Raw genomic sequence first — 17,798 nt, 5'->3', positions numbered from 1 at the left:
GTGTGCAATAATGGAGTTTTCCATTATTTTTTTTTAATCACTACCCCATCTTTGTAGCCCACACATACAATTATCTGTGAGGTCCCTCAGTTGAGCAGTGAATTTCAAGCACATATTCAACGACAAAGACCAGGAAGGTTTTCAGTGCCTCGCAAAGAAGGGCACCTATTGGTAGATGGGGGTAGAATAAAAAAATGGCCATTGAGAATCGCTTTGAGCATGGTGAAGTTACATTTTGGATGATGTATCAATACACCTAGTCACTCCAAGATACAGGCATCCTTCCAAGTTCAGTTGATGGAGAGGAAGGAAACCACTGAGGGATTTCACCATGAGGCCACTGGTGTCTTTAAAACAAGTTTTTAATGGCTGTGATTGGAGAACTGAAGATGGGTCAACGACATTGTAGTTACTCCACAATACTAACCTAAATGACAGTGTGAAAAGGAAGCCTGTACAGAATAAGGCAGTAAAGTAATACTGCAAAAAATGTGGCAAAAAAATGTACTTTTGGTCCTGAATACAAAGCATTATGTTTGGGGGCAAATTCAACACATCACTAAGTACCACTCTTCATATTTTCAAGCATGGGGATAGCTGCATCATGTTATGGGTATTCTTGTCTAGAGTTTATGTTTTTGATCAAAAGAAAAGGAGTAGAGCTAAGCACAGGCTAAGTCTTAGAGGAAAACCTGGTTCAGTCTGCTTTCCAACAGACACTGAGAGACAAATCCACCAAATATTAGTGCTGAGCGATTTTTCTGTTTTTGAACAACTAATTAATTTTTTTTATTAAAGTAAAGTGAACAAATTATGGTTGATAAGTGATAAGCAGCAATGAAGAGTCACTACCATCATGGGTGGGACTTTAATTAATTGTTTTATTCAGTGTTACAGCTTTCAACCCACAATGCAGTGAATTTAATGTCTAAAAAAATGATCAAAAACCATTTTTTAATAACCTAGCCAAATATTTTTTTAAAGAATAAGGGGCACATATTGTACAATCCAGGTTTGCAAAGATCTTAGAGACAGATTTATCCAGAAAGACTCACAGCTGTAATCGCTTCCAAAGGTGATTCTAACATGTAGTAACTCAAGGGGTTGAATACGTATCTAATCAAAACACTATATTAGTGTATTATTTTCTATTAATTAAAATTTTAAAAATAAAAATGTCTTCCACTTTGACAGAGTATTTGGTGTAGATCGATTACAAAAAATTACAATTAAATACATTTGTAACATAACAAAATGTGGAAAAAGTCAAGGGGTGTGAGTACTTTCTGAAGGCACTGTAACTACCTAGCATGATCACGAAGAAACAATTTAATTCACTCTCCATAATCCCATACCCCATAGCCAAATGGTTAGCTAGCTAGCTAACATTAGCATATTAGCACAACATAGCAAAGGACACTGCACTAATTCGGCAGCTAACACAAGCAGCTGTTTCATGGAAACTAGCGAATCCATTGTGATATATTGTCAATACTAACTACAGTGGTTAGCTAGCTTGGAGGAAGTCTTTAGTGTTGTGGGCATTGCGTCTATCACTTTTTTTTTTTTTTACCATCCCATAGCCTTCACTGCATATGAAGTGCGACTGGCTCATCGTGGATGTACAGAGATAATGCGCTTTTTTATGCTCCCCCTCATGGAGGTTTGTACTCTCTGATTGGCTCAAAGTCCAGTTGTTGGCCGCTGACAACCATCGCTGTAGGTTCGTTGCTACCGGGTTGGCACGCAGCAGGTACCGCTTTTGTTCTAGCGAGACAAGAAACGGCTTCCTACTGTAATAAGTACATATTGGCAGTCTATCAGTAAATTGACTGAGAAAACATTCTCATTTACAGCAATGACCTGGGTAATAGTTGCAGGGGGGATGAATGAGCCAATTGGAAGCTGGGGATGATTCATCCTTCGTTAGTTTTAGTCATCAGTCGTCTAAAACTGGACAATTTTAGTCTAGTTTTAGCCACTTAGTCAGTGGATTTTTTAATATTAAATAATGACAATTTAGGCTACCTCTAGCTTCCACCATGTGCCTTGTCCAACTAGACCTACTATCCCCTCGTATACCTTAGCTGGCAACATTTGATATTGTGGCAGATTATAACCAATGCCAGCCATAATTAACCATATAGGCTATAAAGGCTTGGCTACAGGTTAAACCATTTACAGCTCTAATTTTCTTCCCATCGTAACTGTCAAGGGGTTAAATAATAGTGGTTTCATTGAAAAGGGGATTTGAGCTTTACAAAAATGCCAGAAGTATTACTGTACTTTTAATAGTCAACAAATAGCATTCGTTTTTCCCATATGAAAAAATGAACCAGATGTCGCATTTCCTGACTGCGGCGTGAGAGCGGCAACACAGATGAATGAATAACAGCGCACATGGGGAAATAGAGTTTCTGATGTGATCAAAGAGTGACTGAAGTGACCGCCTGGTGGCTGTGTGGCGGAGCCGGGCAGATCAGCTCAATTACACCGCGCAACTGAAAGATGTCAATTCTGCCAATGAGAGGATTGCATGAAATATTCTGCTTGCATGTTTCTGATTGTAAAAAATGGATGAAAAGATGCTTCATGTCAAATTAAAAATAGTTACTTGACGAGTATTTTTCGTCATTGTTATTGTTGACGAATTGAACAGTGTTTGCCTGGACCTAGATCAGATGGGGAGGGAGCAGGACAAGGAGTCAGACAAGCTGGCTCTACTCAGTGAGGTGGACAGACACCGTAGGCAGATGCTCAGGTAAAAGAGCATGGTAAGAGTGTGGATTAGCATGGTAGGAATGTGGATTAGCATGGTAGGAGTGTGGATTACTGCTGTTGCTTCAGTACTGAATCCAGTCTGTATTAGTTAGTAGGATGTACATTTCCATTAGTATGGTTTTCTGGTATTTTTCTTAGACCTTTACATATAGTGCTGCGTAAACTGTACAAAATGTATGTTTTCTATCCCTGCAGTAACCATACAGCATGGAAGAAAGCCAACCTGGCCAGTAAACTGTCGCTACACAACCTGGAGAAGGAATCTCTTCTCTATGAATTTAGACAAAGGTAAACAGATATTGCCTGTTTCTAGATACTCTTCTGGAGTGTTTCATTGTCATTCCCTTATTTCACCCACTGTGTGTTTATACTTTGTCTTATTGTTGTCTGTTACTATGAAGATTTAGAATGTATTTGTTATTTTTTTCCTCCAAACAGAAAGGTGACCAAAGAGGGCCTGGCCCAGACGTCCAGTGACATCACAGAGAGCCCGATGAGCATCAGCCAAATGATGTCACAGCAGGTGACGCAGAGCGAGGAATCCATAACCATTCTGGGTGAGTGGCTCCACCTAGAGTACAGAGAGTGAATCATATCGGAGTCTGTGTTTCTGAGAGGACAGTAGTGTTTATCATTTCGGACCCTAACCCCATCCCCTAGCTCCCTTTTCCTTCAGTGTTTACACATCTGTAAGAACTAGATGAATGAGAAGCAGTGATGTAGTGGTAAATAGTGGGTAAACACTGATCGCCTTTCACAGTGAATAAAGTAATACTCCCTATATTTACAATGCATTTGTTTGCAATAGGTGGGTAAACGTTTGAGCAACATAAAACGGTGTGTAAATGGCGTTTTCTGTGTTTACCTTCCATTACACCACTGGTGAGAACAATATTGAGATGGTTCCACCAAAAGCCCTGAAATTGGAGGACCCAAGGACTGTTTCTTTCTCAGTTGCTTTATTTAAATAAAAGCAAACAGCTGGCAGTATTTGATACAGTTGAAGTCGGAAGTTTACATACACTTAGTTTGGAGTCATTAAAACTCGTTTTTCAACCACTCCACAAATTTCTTGTTAACAAACTATAGTTTTGGCAAGTCGGTTAGGACATCTACTTTGTGCATGACACAAGTCATTTTTAGAAGTTTCTGATAGGCTAATTGACATAATTTGAGTCAATTGGAGGTGTACCAGTGGATGTATTTCAAGGCCTACCTTCAAACTCAGTGCCTCTTTGCTTGACATCATGGAAAAATCAAAAGAAATCAGCCAAGACCTCAGAAAAAAAGTTGTAGACCTCCACAAGTCTGGTTCATCCTTGGGAGCAATTTCCAAATACCTGAAGGTTCCACGTTCATCTGTACAAACAATAGTACGCAAGTATGAACACCATGGGACCACACAGCCGTCAAACCGCTTAGGAAGGAGACGCGTTCTGTCTCCTAGAGATAAATGTACTTTGTTGTGAAAAGTGCAAGTCAATCCCAGAACAACAGCAAAGGACCTTGTGAAGATGCTGGAGTATCTATATCCACAGTAAAATGAGTCCTATATTGACATAACCTGAAAGGCTGCTTAGCAAGGAAGAAGCCACTGCTCCAAAACCACCATAAAAAAAGCCACACTACGGTTTGCAACTGCACATGGGGACAAAGATCGTACTTTTTGGAGAAATGTCCTCTGGTCTGAGAAACAAAAATAGAACTGTTTGGCCATTATGATCATCGTTATGTTTGGAGGAAAAAGGGGGAAGCTTGCAAGCCAAAGAACACCATCCCAACTGTGAAGCACAGGGGTGGCAGCATCATGTTGTAGGGGTGCTTTGCTGCAGGAGGGACTGGTGCACTTCACAAAATAGATGGCATCATGAGGGAGGAAAATTATGTGGATATATTGAAGCAACATCTCAAGACATCAGTCAGGAATTTAAAGCTTGGTCGCAAATGGGTCTTCCAAACGGACAATGACCCCAAGCATACTTCCAAAGTTGTGGCAAAATGGCTTAAGGACAATAAAGTCAAGTTGTTGGAGTGGCCATCACAAAGCCCTGACCTCAATCCTATAGAAAATTTGTTGGCAGAACTGAAGAAGCACGTCCGAGCAAGGAGGCCTACAAACCTGACTCAGTTACACCAGCTCTGTCAGGAGGAATGGGCCAAAATTCAGCCAACTTATTGTAGGAAGCTTGTGGAAGGCTACCTGAAACATTTGACCCAAGTTAAACAATTTAAAGGCAATGCTAACAAATACTAATTGAGTGTATGTAAACTTCTGACCCACTGGGAATGTGATGAAATAAATAAAAGCTGAAATAAATCATTCTCTCTACTATTATTCTGACATTTCACATTCTTAAAATGAAGTGGTGATCCTAACTGACCTAAGACATGGAATTTTTACTTGGATTAAATGTCAGAAATTGTGAAAAACTGAGTTTAAATGTATTTGGCTAAGGTGTATGTAAACTTCAGACTTCAACTGTATGTCCAAACCTGAAGTCTTTGCCCAGTGTGGACTCTCTCCTCCGTAGCAACCTCGTCTCAGGCGGTCCTGGAGACAAATGAGGAGTTTAAGGCCATGACCGAAACCATCCAGCTGGGGAGAAAGCTCATCACTAAGTACAATCGCAGAGAGCTCACTGACAAACTGCTCATCTTCCTCAAACTCGTACTCTTTCTCACCACGGTCTTCTACATCCTCAAGAAGAGATTATTTTTCCTCCAGACCAGACACAACTAACTTAAACTAAGTCACTTTTAAAGCAACTTTGAGTAACTATGATCATATAAGCTAATTTATGACATAAGTGAGTCGTGTGAGATAAGTATTGTAAGATTAATATACTGCTTATTAATGTAAATCAATATCAACATTTTAAAGACTTGTTCACACACAGTAGTAATAGCTTTGAGGATAAGCCTTTTTTAAACATTATGTGTTCGTCATGGAAGGAATATCAGCTGTTTGCAATACTTAGAGCAAAGTTTGATGGTTAATGTAACCAATTGTTATGATTATCATGTTAATGTATTATTCCATTGCAGGAAGTGTAAGCTGTTGCCCAGTTATTTATATCCTGCTCTGAAAGAGAAATAAATGGATTTTAGCACATTACATTTCGCCGGACCATTATTTAAAGTATAGGGATTCATGTCGATGTGTAACACATTCTCTGTAATGTAATCAGTTTTTGAACAAAACGTTGACATTATTAAATAGTGTAAAAAATAATAAAATTAATCTCCAAGCAGCAGCGTGGACATGTAGGATGTACATATCACCCACACAAGTTTCAGTGACTCTGGTCTAGCATCTGGTCGTCAGTATTTCCTTACAGAGCTAGCTGGCTTGGCTTGGCTCAGCAGTGGTGAGGGCCTGCTCTCAGTAGCTGGCAGCAGGGTGAACAGTACTGGGTACAGTGCTGACCAACCAGGGCAGAAAAGCTAGCAGCAGGGGGAACTGAGCAGCCCTGGCACCAGGGCAGAAACAAATCTGAAAAGCTGTGGCAGTAATCACATAGTCACCGATAAGGAACCATGCATCTCTGCCTTTCTTCAGATAAGACCCAGAAAAGCAGATTATTCTGACCCGTTTCCCTCTCCTGCTCCCTTTCTTTCCACCGGGGGTGGAGGGTGGGGGGGTATTTTTAGGTTTGCGTGGACCTGTTATCTGACATTGCCTTTTCAACACTTTGGAAGGGATGTGTGTAGAGGGGGGCTGGTAGCTGTATGACCTCTCTACCCTCTTTATGGTGATGGTCTCACATGTAATTTTGGAAATATAAATCTGTTTTCATGTTGACGTTTCTGTTCAGTGTACCAATAAAGGCCTCTGACTTTGTCTACCTGAGTTGTCTCAGTTGCGTGTGTTATGGATCATATCTGACTCCGAATCAGTGGGGACAGACTGTGCAGATAGCCTAGTGGTTACAGCGTTGGGCCAGTAACCGGAAGGTTGCTGGTTCGAATCCCCGAGCTGACAAGGTGAAAAATCTGATGTGCCCTTGAGCAAGGCACTAAACCATAATTTGCTCCAGGTACTACGGTTGACCATATATAACCACAGATTTTACTGCAGCTATGTGACAATACAACATTTTTAAAAACAGTGACACGCATTAGTGAGTACATGTGGAGAGACTCAATAGACCTAAGAGAAGGCTAAGCGGTTCTTACTCGTTTTAAAGTGGCAGCCATTGTGCTCTTCCAATTCCTCATCCTGTCCCTCTAGCTGCACACTTATAGCAGGGCCCCGGCTCTATGTCAAGCAAATGGATCTATTCTTACATAGCACCGTGATAGTGTCAATCAAGAGGAGAGGTGTGCATGATCTTGAAATGTGAATAGGTCCTGTTTAGTGGCAGGCCCTGAACTGTGTTCTACACTGAGTACCACAGAGTGAGGGGAAGTGGGCTCCCCCACACAATGTTGCCTAAAGGGCTTTTAATGTGCTACAGTGCCTTCAGAAAGTATTCACACCCATTAACTTTTTCCACATTTTGTTGTTACAGCCTGAATTTAAAATGGATTAAATTGAGATGTGTCACTGATCTACACACTCTACTCCATAATATCAAAGCGTGTCTTTAGAAATGTTATTAATTAAAAATGAAAAGCTGAAATGTCAGTTTTCAACCCCTTTGTTATGGCAAGCCTAAATACGTTCAGGAGTGAAATAGTGCTTAAGTCACATAATCAAAAAGACAATGCAATTTGTTAACTACCTCATCTCTGTACCCCACACATACAATTATCTGTAAGTCTCAGTCGAGCAGTGCATTTTTCCAATGCCTCGCAAAGAAGAGCACCTACAGTATTGGTAGATGAGTAAAACAAAATTCTATGCAGACACTGAATATCCATTTGAGCATGGTAAAGTTATTAATTACCTTTTGGATGGTGTATTAATACACCCAGTCACTACAAAGATACAGGCTTCCTTCCTAACTCAGTTGCTGGAGAGCAAGGAAACTGCTTAGGGATTTCACCATGAGGCCAATGGTGACTGTAAAACAGTTGCAGAGCATAATGGCTGTGATGGGAGGACTGAGGATGGATCAACAACATTGTAGTTACTCCACAAAACTAATCAAATTGACTGAGTGAAAATAATGAAGCCTGTACAGAATAAAAGTATTCCAAAGCATGCATCCTGTTTGCAACAAGGCACTAAAGTAATACTGCAAAAACTGTTGCAAAGCAATTCACTTTTTGTCCTGAATACAAAGTGTTATATTTGAGGCAAATCCAATTCAACACATTACGTACCACTCTCCATATTTTCAAGCATAGTGGTGGCTGCATCATGTTATGGGTATGATTGTAATCATTAAGGACTGGGGACTTTTTCAGGATAAAAAAATGAACGGAATGGAGCTAAGCACGGGCAAGATCCTAGAGGAAAACCATGTTCAGGCATGTGAATAACTATGTCAATGTTATATTTCTGTATTTCATTGTAAATAAATTTGCTAACATTTCTAAAAACTGTGTGTTCACTTTATCATTATGAGATATTGTGTAGATGTGTGAGAATATATTTAATCCATTTTAAATTCAGGCTGAAAGGCAACATGTGTAATACGTCAAGGGGTATGAATACTTTCTAAAGGCACTGTACATAAATCCGTTTCATCAGCATATTTTGTAAGACACTGGATAAGTGTCTGCTAAATTACTAAAATGTAATTCTCATATAGGCATATTAATGACAGGTATCAATCAATATTATGGCTACTACTTGTCCACTGTACAGGCACATTAAACAAGGCTGTTTTAATTTAGGGCCTGCATGTGGAGTGATGGTTTTTAGGTTATTCGGTGCCGTTTCAAAATACATTTGTCAATGTATTTCTAGGGGCCTGTGGGCGATTTCAGAATTTGACTGTGGATCAGCGGTAACTGTCTGATTAATGATGAGGACGATGAACGCATTTCCCCAAACCCTGAACTGTTTCTACTGACGACACGTCTGATGGACTTTAAACACAACCCTTCTGAACGGTCACAGACCTTTCTGTAAATATTTAAATTATATCAGTGATGCTATCTCACGACCTCGCCTAATGGGGACTGACATGCACCTGTAGAAGGGCTAACTGGATGTGACCTTGTAGGCCGACCTATAGACTTAGCCTATATACGAGAAACGTCTAAAGCCCTCTACATATTTGTCCTATTTAGTCAAAATTGCGAGACATGCTCCAAGCATGTTTTATGGAGAGGCCGGTAAGTCGTTGTGTTAAAAAAATAACTTTAGAGAGATTTCCGGTTATAGTAGATTGAAGGTCTCTAATAGCCACTTGGAGGGTTTAACCTGACGTTAAACATACGTGAACCGCTGCACGGGTAGTGGGTGAGATTGTTTGACATGGATTACTGGTAATGTGTGCTGGCTATAGACAATGGCAATTACTATAGGCTACCGTGATGGACGATTTTCCTAATATTAAAACACACTGACATATGGTATCTTTATGTGCTAGGATAGTCCTGGTGTTTGCTCAATTTGTAGGCTAGTGAGTCGTGAAACTGAAGAAAAAATACTGGAGATTTAATGGTTGTAAAGTTAAGAATTATTTAAATGCATAGATTGTGTGATCTTGAACATTATTCCCTCATCGATTTGACAATTGTTTTCGTCTAGGCCTATTGTAACGATTTTAATGTAGGCTATTATTAAATATGATTAATAATACAATACAATTAGGCGAATTCATGTTTTATTAAGCATAATAGTAATGAATATTAGAAATAAAATATTACATTTATCCTTTTAAATAATTAATGGTCGATAGAATTCGTAGTGATAGGCTATAGTTTTATGAAAGCACTAGGCCTAAAACTATAATTGGTCGATAGGTTACATTTCATATTTAAAAATCATTTCCAAGCAATTGAAGATGATTAGAAATAATCAGGTGATATAATTGTATCCCATTCTAGTTGTTTGTTCATATTAATTAATTTTAAAAATGTCCTTCAGGACAATGGTGTAAAGTACTTAAGTAAAAATACTTTAAAGTACTACTTAAGTCGTTTTTTGGGGTATCTGTACTTTATATTTATATATTTTTTTATATTGTTAACAACTTTTACTTCACTACATTCCTAAAGAAAATTATGTACTTTTTACTCCATTCATTTTTCCAAAAGTACTCGTTACATTTTGATTTCTTAGCAGGACAGGGAAATGGTCCAATTCACACACTTATCAAGAGAACATTCCTGGTCATCACTACTGTCTCTGATCTGGTGGACTCACTAAACACATGCTTCGTTTGTAAATGATGTCTGAGTGTAATAAACTACAAAATGTGGCCGTCTGCTTTGCTTAATATAAGGAATTTGAAATGATTTATACTTAAGTATCAAAAGTAAAAAGTACATTTTAGTAATTACATTTACTTTTGATACTTAAGCATATTTAAAACCTTATGATTTTACTCAAGTAGTATTTCACTGGGTGACTTTTACATTTTCTATTAAGGTATCTTTACTTTTACTAAAATATGACATTTGGGTACTTTTCCCACCACTGCCTCAGAATATGTCCTGTAGCCGCCCCCGTGAAATAGCCTATCAAAATCATGCAGGAAAATTATAATTTACATAAAAGAAAAGCTTTATTTACATATAATATGTGTATTAAGTACCTACAAACATAATTGCCTTACAGTACATTTGTGATCTAAAAGAAAACGGTGATAGTGAGGGAAAGATGTCCACTGACAAATTGTATTCATATTGATCCTTCCCACTGAAGTAGTAACATCTCCTATACAACTTTACAATTAACTCCCTATTCCATCTCAGAAACTAGTAACCTAATGAAAATAAAATCTATTTAGTTTATGCATCCATCAAGAGTTTGCCAGTCGAAGTACAGTACATGGAATATATCGACATAACACTCAAGTAAGCCTATGCATCCATTGCAAAAGCGCATGCAATTTAAAACAAGTTGTCTGACAATAATGTTATATTTCGATCCTTCGTTCACCACGCTCTGATTCCATGTAAAGAAGACACTCCATTGCTGGACGGAAACGTGTTTTGAACGTTATTTAACTCCCCAACGCCGAAGTTCATGTAATTCCCGTTGCTTGGTGAGGGCTGGATAGACTGTACCGCAGTGGTGGGATAGTTACACGCATGATTCATATTACAGCCAGGACTGGGATAATTACTGAACGCTGGATAACTATTATACGTGAAATGGTTAAGGCCCACATTATATGAACTATTATAGGTCGTCGAGTCTCCAAGACAGGGCTTCCCATCTCGGACCAGTACTGGGACTGAGATGCGTCTCGGCGGCGGGATACCGACCATCTCCAGGCTCTGGTCCTGTCGTTGTCTCTTGCACTTGTAGCGGCGGTTCTGGAACCATATCTTGACCTGTGTGGGGGTCAGTTTGAGCACTCCGGCCAGGTGATCTCTCTCCGGAGCCGACAGGTATTTCTGCTGCTTAAAGCGACGCTCCAGCTCATACACTTGCGCCTGTGAGAACAGCACGCGCGGCTTCCTGCGCTTCCGGGGTTTGGCGGACAGATCCGGGTCCTCTGACTTCAGGTCCTCCACCGGCTCGCTCTGAGAGATGTAGGACATGTCTAGTGGAATAGAAATAAACAAATACATTAAGACATATTTAATTGAATTCTAGTATGTTAAATTGTATAAAGGACCCAACAATAGGAATTCAGCTCGGAGACTTTTACGCAAGACTTGGTTCAGACAAACTTTCGAGGTATGCCCTACATCCTAGAGTCCAAAAAGTAAAATGGGTTCAGTCGATTATGATTGATTACAATGTAGAAAATATCGCAAACTTCCATGGAACTGTTTGGTATCCCGACGAGAGAATTCAATCTAAACCTCAATTACGACTTTCCTTTATTTTCTCCTTTATTGTAAAATAGATTAGGCCTCTTTGACTGTTCTTATTCCAGAAGAATTGTGTACTATAGGAGTAGCATTACAATTACATCACTTGTGAAATATCTTATCCTTAGCCTACACATTTTAGATTGTGTCTGACGCGAATCTGTTTAGTTACTTACATAATTATTCAGATTTCTACATAGGCATAATTATTCAGATTTTTACATAGGCCTACTTAGGGCTATTTCGATACTAATATCATAAACTGTTACCTTTTCTGTATTTCACCTCAAATCTGTCCGTCTTGCCATCCTTGATGTCCATTTCTAAGAAAGATTTCCCATAGAAGGCAGCGGCGAAGTTGAGGGCAGTATTTGTGTTGGCCTTAGCCTCATGGAGCTCCTCTCCAAACAGCGAGCCTCCAGACGACATCTCCCGGAGCGGCTCCTGTTTCAGGCGGCCCAGCATGCAGGAGGAGGTCGGTAAGGCACAGTCCATCCGTGGAGAGATGTCCAGTGAGACCAGATCTTCAGCACTACTGTGCTGCTCCAGGTTTAATATATCCTTAACCGAGAAGGGTGTGGACGTACTGGGGCTGGAAAACATTGCCAAGGAACAGTTGATCTGACATATAAAGGGCAACAAACCGATGATTCCAAAATCTCCTCTTCTTGGTAATATTTACTGAGCTCAAGTACTCGTTTGTTTAACCAAGGGGGATCTTGACTATCAACTCGAGTCCCGAACTTTTCTTGGCCTCTTTTCTGCTATGCATGGGGAGAGAGAGAGAGAGGGGGGGGGGGGAGGTTAAATCTCTCATTGGACGTTGTTAGGGGGCTTCCTATTGGTGTTGCCAGTTCCGGTGATGTTGAAATAATAGCTAGTAATGTAACCCTACATGTCCGTAGTGCATCTGAATCCAGAATGCTACTTCAGCCCCATTACGCACCGTCACACGCCTTTTGTCCATAATAGATGGTTGGAATTTATTATCTATTTTTATTCATATTTCCCCGTGAAATGTATATGTTTGAAGGCAAAAAAGAAAAGAATAAGTACTGGAACCTTTTTCTATGTGTGCACGAGCCTGTCTGTCTGTGTTTGGTTCTGTTTAATTGTTTAATGATAATACATTTTATTTGGCGGACATTAAAAGTATGCAAGGAGATGCTTAGTCAGTTGCACAACTGAATGCATTCACCCGAAATGTGTCTTCCGCATTTAACCCAACTCCTCTGAATCAGAGAGGTGCGGGGAGCTACCTTAATCGACATCTACGTCATCGGCGCCCGTTGAGCGGTTGTTGTTTGTTAACTGTCTTGCTCAAGGGCAGAACTGCAGATTTTTCCACCTTGGGGATTCGAACCAGTGACCTTTCGGTTACACGCTTAACCGCTAGGCTACCTGCTTCCCTACATAAAAACAAGTGCAGTACATAAGATCATAAAATCGATTACATGAATGAAAGCAACATTTAAATCAAAGGACTAGACGAAACAGGATGGTTGGGTAGAGGATACGAACCTGGTTTAAGGTCAAGATTTAGGTTTCGGGGGTAAGGTTGGTAATAGGGTATGAACCCGGTTTAGGGTAAGTGTGTTGGTTGGGGGACACATAGGGATGGATAGGTACACTGACAATGCACAAAGGGGTGGGAATAAGAGCAGACAGGCAGAAAAGCGTCTAAGTGGAGGGAACTTCCCTGGCAGCAAGACCATAGGGACCAACATGTCTCTTCCTCCGCTGGCCTGACTTTCAGGAAGTGATAACCGACGACAACAAACCAGTATCCTCCCACCCACGCAGCGCAGCCGGGCCAGGAGTGTCACACATGCCATAACATTTCTGTAGTCATGCCTTATGACACATTCGTCTAGACCTACTGGCAGCCATTATGTACAGGCTATGTACAGGCTATGTACACTACAAATGTACACTAGGCCCTAATTTTGTACACTACAAAAGTAGGGCTTATCATATGCCTAGTTATTCGATAAGTCATGTTATTCTCTAAAAATGCATCCAATAAAATATCAGTAGGACAAGGCTTTTAGGGAGAATTGGTGTGCGTAAAGATTGCAGGACGCACTGAGGGGACCTCGCACAGGGTTGGCATCACACCCATTATTAATGCTGGTGGAGACAGCGGTGCGGAGACAGACAGTATTATCGTTTGTTTTATCTCCAGCAGCGTTTAACACAGACCCCGGGAACTAAATGGGTCCCTCTGTCTCCGACCCGGCTCGCGGTGTTTATAGTTTAAAAGACTATTTGCGCTCCTCGAAAGCTGATGAATGGTCGCGAGGAGTAGAGCGTCAACACTGCCGTGTCTCGCGCAGCAATAATTGGTGAAATAAAGTAAACGAACGGATCTCAGACGAGCCTCGGTGTAGCGCATGGAAACCGTTTCATTCTTCATGTCAGATTCTTTCCTCTTAACGTTCGCAAACAATTAACATTGAGTTGGCTGCAGTCTGTTGTGACGAATCTCAATAAAAGTTTGAAGGCTATTCACAGTTGGTGACAGACAGGCCTGTTTTAGGACCTTCAGGCCTATCTGACAGAGTTTGAGTTAATTCCATTTCAAGCTTAATTAATTTCATAACATGGAATTTCAGTTAAATTGACTTCAATTCCTCAAGACCGACTGCAAAGCACTCTCTGTGTCAACTGCCCAAATCGAACATGACAGCCCTATTAGGCGCATGGTTCATATCCCTAATGCATTCTCTCTCTCTCTCTCTCTCTCTCTCTCTCTCTCTCTCTCTCTCTCTCTCTTTCTCGTTCTCTCTCTCTTCCTCTCTCTCTTCCTCTCTCTCTTTCTCTCTCTCTTTCTCGCGATCTCTCTCTCTCGCTCTCTCTCTTTCTCTCTTTCTCTCTCTCGATGAAAAAGTACGAACATGTATGCACTCACTAGTGTAAGTCGCTCTGGATAAGAGCGTCTGTTAAATTACTAAAATGTTTTTTTTTTAAGTACAATGTATTTCTCTCCCTCCCCCGACCAGTCTTTCTTTAGCACCAGTCAGATAAAGCGATAGATAAGGCTGCTTAAAAACTTCCGCTGGACTGGATAATTGAGGATATTCTGGGGCGCTGTGTGTGTTTAATCTAATGAGTCTGCGACAGTTCCCGTGTGTGGACTGTGGGGAAAGCGGCACGAGCATTAGCACCAGGGTCTGGCGTCTTTCCGCCGTCCTCGAGACCTGTCAATCATCCTGGTGATCTCGACACCTTTCTAGTGGCGCTGACTAATTACCTCAGAAAGATAAACAGGTTTAATCGTTGATCTGATAAATAATCAGATTAAATATCTTCGATCATTGATTTTTAGCTTAACGGCTGTCGATATTGTTATGCAGTGTTCAATTGTAGGCCATCTTTAGGTCTACTCTATTGAGGATCTTAGTTTCAATTAACTTGCCCTCCGAGATAAAGAATGTATTAGTGCGTGACTTAGACAAACAACTTTTATTAGTGTTTTTTGTCACTGATTATGTGACAAACGTAGATTTTTTTTTGTCTTGGGATTTAATTTAGATAAATTAATATAAATCAAATTAGGCCTACAGAATTATTGAAATTGTCATTTGTTAGTGTAGAATGCTGTTTGATCAGACAATATTGTTAGGTGTGATGCAGTTAAATGTTCGTTCTAAAAGAAAAATAAGAAATCATTATTTGATCATTATGAATTAGCTTTTAGGCCTACCACATTTCCATAATGTCATTTACTCAATGCAAAAAATAATTTATCTAGATTTAATATGTTTGTTCGTCAGTCATCTGAGAATGTCGCCAATATGCCTTTATGGCCTACTAAAATACACATTTATCACATTTGAATTGTTAATACTTCATATTAAATCATCCATATGAAGTTTACCTATTTAGGTTGTTTACAAACACTTATGGATTTGTTATGTCAATTACAAACACAAGTTATTGTTTGGTAGGCTGAGAGCCAACGGATGTTATGTGTAGGCTAGACCTAAATAAAGTGGGAAAACATAATAATTAACAACTAACACATTACCTTATCATGAATATACATGTTGTAATTGTAACATAAAAAAAATCATACATTTGATTCAAATATGAACACGATTTAAAAATCATAGTCCTAAATGGTTTAATCTTGTCTGGCTTTATTGTCCCAACACAGGGAACAAAGTCCCCTAAAGTCTTTTTTTCACTCCCAACACCTGTTTAAGGTTGATGAGTTCATCTGTTCCCCTTCATATAACTCTATTCCCCCCTGTATCAATTAATCCTCAGACACAATACTGTACAACTCTCTTTCTTCTCTCATTTTCTTTCTTCCCTCTCTCTCTTTCTTGCTCTCTCTTGCTCTCTGTGTCCTCTCGCTCGTTCTATGTCTTCCCTCTCTCACTCTCTGTCTCCTCTCTCGCTCTCTCTCGCTCGCTCTCTCCATCTCTGTCTCCTCTCTCGCTTTCTCTCGGTCTCCTCTCTCTCTCGCTTGCTCTCTCCATCTCTGTCTCCTCTCTCACTCTCTTTCTGTCTCCTTTCTCGCTCTCTCTGTCTCTCTCTGTCTCCTCTCTCTCGCTGTCTCCTCTCTCTCGCTCTCCTCTCTCTTGCTCGCTCTCTCTCTCTCTGTTTCCCCTCTCTCGCTCTCTCTGTCTCTCTCTGTCTCCTCTCTCTCTCTCCTCGCTCTCGCTGTCTCTGCCTTCTCTCTCTGTCTCATCTCTCGCTCTCTCTCTTTCTCTCTTTCGCTCTCGCACTCCATTCCAAGGCCGGACAACATGTGGTGACTGGTCTGTCACCCAGATGTCTCTCCATCTCTCTAACACCCTGATTAATTCCATATAATATTAGCAACAGCTGGATCCAGATAAGACTGGATCATCTTTAGTTTTTCTGACAGAGGCTGTTCCTTGCTGTGTCACTGGTACCCCTCTGGACAGGTAGGTCAGATTAGGACACAGACAGGCCCAGTCTCTCTCAGAATACTTGAATGTGCTTTTTTTATATATATATATATATCCCTTTATTTAATGTATCTGTGGATTTTGTCTCCCAGAATTGTGTTTTGTTTTTGGTGGCTGTCACATGACATCTTTGTCAGTAGTCCTAGTACACCACCATGTGGTCATTACTGTAGTTGAAGTAGTGTGTATTGTGATGTGTGAGCAGCCATGTCAAGTGTCTTCTGTCTGTGCACCATTTGACTTCAATTCTCCTTCCCTTCCTCTCCTGTCATCTCGTCTCCATAAACCTTTTCCCCCCCCTCTTAGCTCATGTTCTGAGGCTTGGCCGGGGATCAGTGAGTGTGTTACTGAGTTCAAGGTAGTGTGATGGTCCCTATGGGGGGCTGGGTTGATATGTGTTCTGGCCTGTATTACGTGCTGTGACAGTTTGGTCTACAGCTTTTTCCAGCTGATGTTGGGCCTCTTAGGTCTCAGATCTCTTCTCAATTAAAACGTAGAAGATAATCAATCATTGTCAAGATGGTGTAGTACAGGGCTATTCAAATCTTACCATATGACACGTGCCAAACTCATTTCACAGAGGGCCAAGTGTCTGCAGGTTTTCTCTCCAACCTTGTACTTGATTGATGGATTAAGGTCACTAATTAGTAAGGAACTCCCCTCACCTGGTTGTCTAGGTCTTCATTGAAAGGATAAACCAAGGGGCCTCCCAAGTGGCGCAGTGGTCTAAGGCACTGCATCTCAGTGCTTGAGCCGTCACTGCACACCCGGGTTCGATCCCAGGCTATGTCACAATCGGCTGTGACCGGGAGTCCCATAGGGCGGCGCACAATTGGCCCTGTGTCTTCCGGGTTAGGGGAGGGTTTGTCCAGGGGGGGGCTCTGCAAGCGACCGGCCGCCTACAGGCTGACTTCGGTCGTCAGTTGAATGGTGTTTCCTCCGACACATTGGTGCGGCTGGCTTCCGGGTTAAGCGGGCGGGAGTTAAGATGTGCTGTTTGGCGGGTCATGTTTCGGAGGACGTGTAACTCGACCTGCGCCTCTCCCGAGCCTGTAGGAGAGTTGCAGCAATGAGACAAGATCGTAATTGGATCACAATGGGATATCACAAAGAAAAAACGAATTCCTCTGTGGAGCGATGTCCGGAGCCTGCTGGTTTTCTCTTTTACATTTACATTTTAGTCATTTA

At 40.8% G+C, this 17,798-nt stretch overlaps 2 protein-coding genes across 2 annotated transcripts; one reads left to right on the top strand and one right to left on the bottom strand.

Moving 5' to 3' along the window:
- Positions 1-222: 222 nt before the first annotated feature.
- On the top strand, positions 223-5,898 carry LOC106612154 (vesicle transport protein SEC20). Its single transcript, XM_014213080.2, has 4 exons — positions 223-2,761; positions 2,977-3,069; positions 3,220-3,338; positions 5,313-5,898. Exons 1-4 carry the CDS (start codon positions 2,682-2,684, stop codon positions 5,519-5,521), a joined length of 501 nt encoding a protein of 166 aa, XP_014068555.1. The 5' UTR covers positions 223-2,681; the 3' UTR covers positions 5,522-5,898.
- Positions 5,899-10,372: 4,474 nt separating this feature from the next.
- On the bottom strand, positions 10,373-12,426 carry LOC106612166 (homeobox protein Nkx-2.5-like). The gene is made up of 2 exons (XM_014213104.2): positions 11,937-12,426; positions 10,373-11,393 (listed from the first exon to the last, which is right to left on the bottom strand). Exons 1-2 carry the CDS (start codon positions 12,268-12,270, stop codon positions 10,780-10,782), a joined length of 948 nt encoding a protein of 315 aa, XP_014068579.1. The 5' UTR covers positions 12,271-12,426; the 3' UTR covers positions 10,373-10,779.
- Positions 12,427-17,798: the final 5,372 nt, after the last annotated feature.

This window comes from Salmo salar, chromosome ssa09, assembly GCF_905237065.1.
Source record: "Salmo salar chromosome ssa09, Ssal_v3.1, whole genome shotgun sequence".
Taxonomy (NCBI): domain Eukaryota; kingdom Metazoa; phylum Chordata; class Actinopteri; order Salmoniformes; family Salmonidae; genus Salmo; species Salmo salar.
This window is presented reverse-complemented; position numbering and strand designations above follow the sequence as displayed.

Excerpts from the sequence above, each read along its gene's own strand:
- LOC106612154 (XM_014213080.2), top strand. The coding sequence starts at position 2,682 with ATGGGGAGGGAGCAGGACAAGGAGTCAGACAAGCTGGCTCTACTCAGT. Across the intron at positions 3,070-3,219 it reads CTCTATGAATTTAGACAAAG|AAAGGTGACCAAAGAGGGCC; the intron begins GTAAACAGATAT and ends TCCTCCAAACAG. Across the intron at positions 3,339-5,312 it reads GGAATCCATAACCATTCTGG|CAACCTCGTCTCAGGCGGTC; the intron begins GTGAGTGGCTCC and ends TCTCCTCCGTAG.
- LOC106612166 (XM_014213104.2), bottom strand. The coding sequence starts at position 12,270 with ATGTTTTCCAGCCCCAGTACGTCCACACCCTTCTCGGTTAAGGATATA. Across the intron at positions 11,394-11,936 it reads TGAGGTGAAATACAGAAAAG|ACATGTCCTACATCTCTCAG; the intron begins GTAACAGTTTAT and ends CTATTCCACTAG.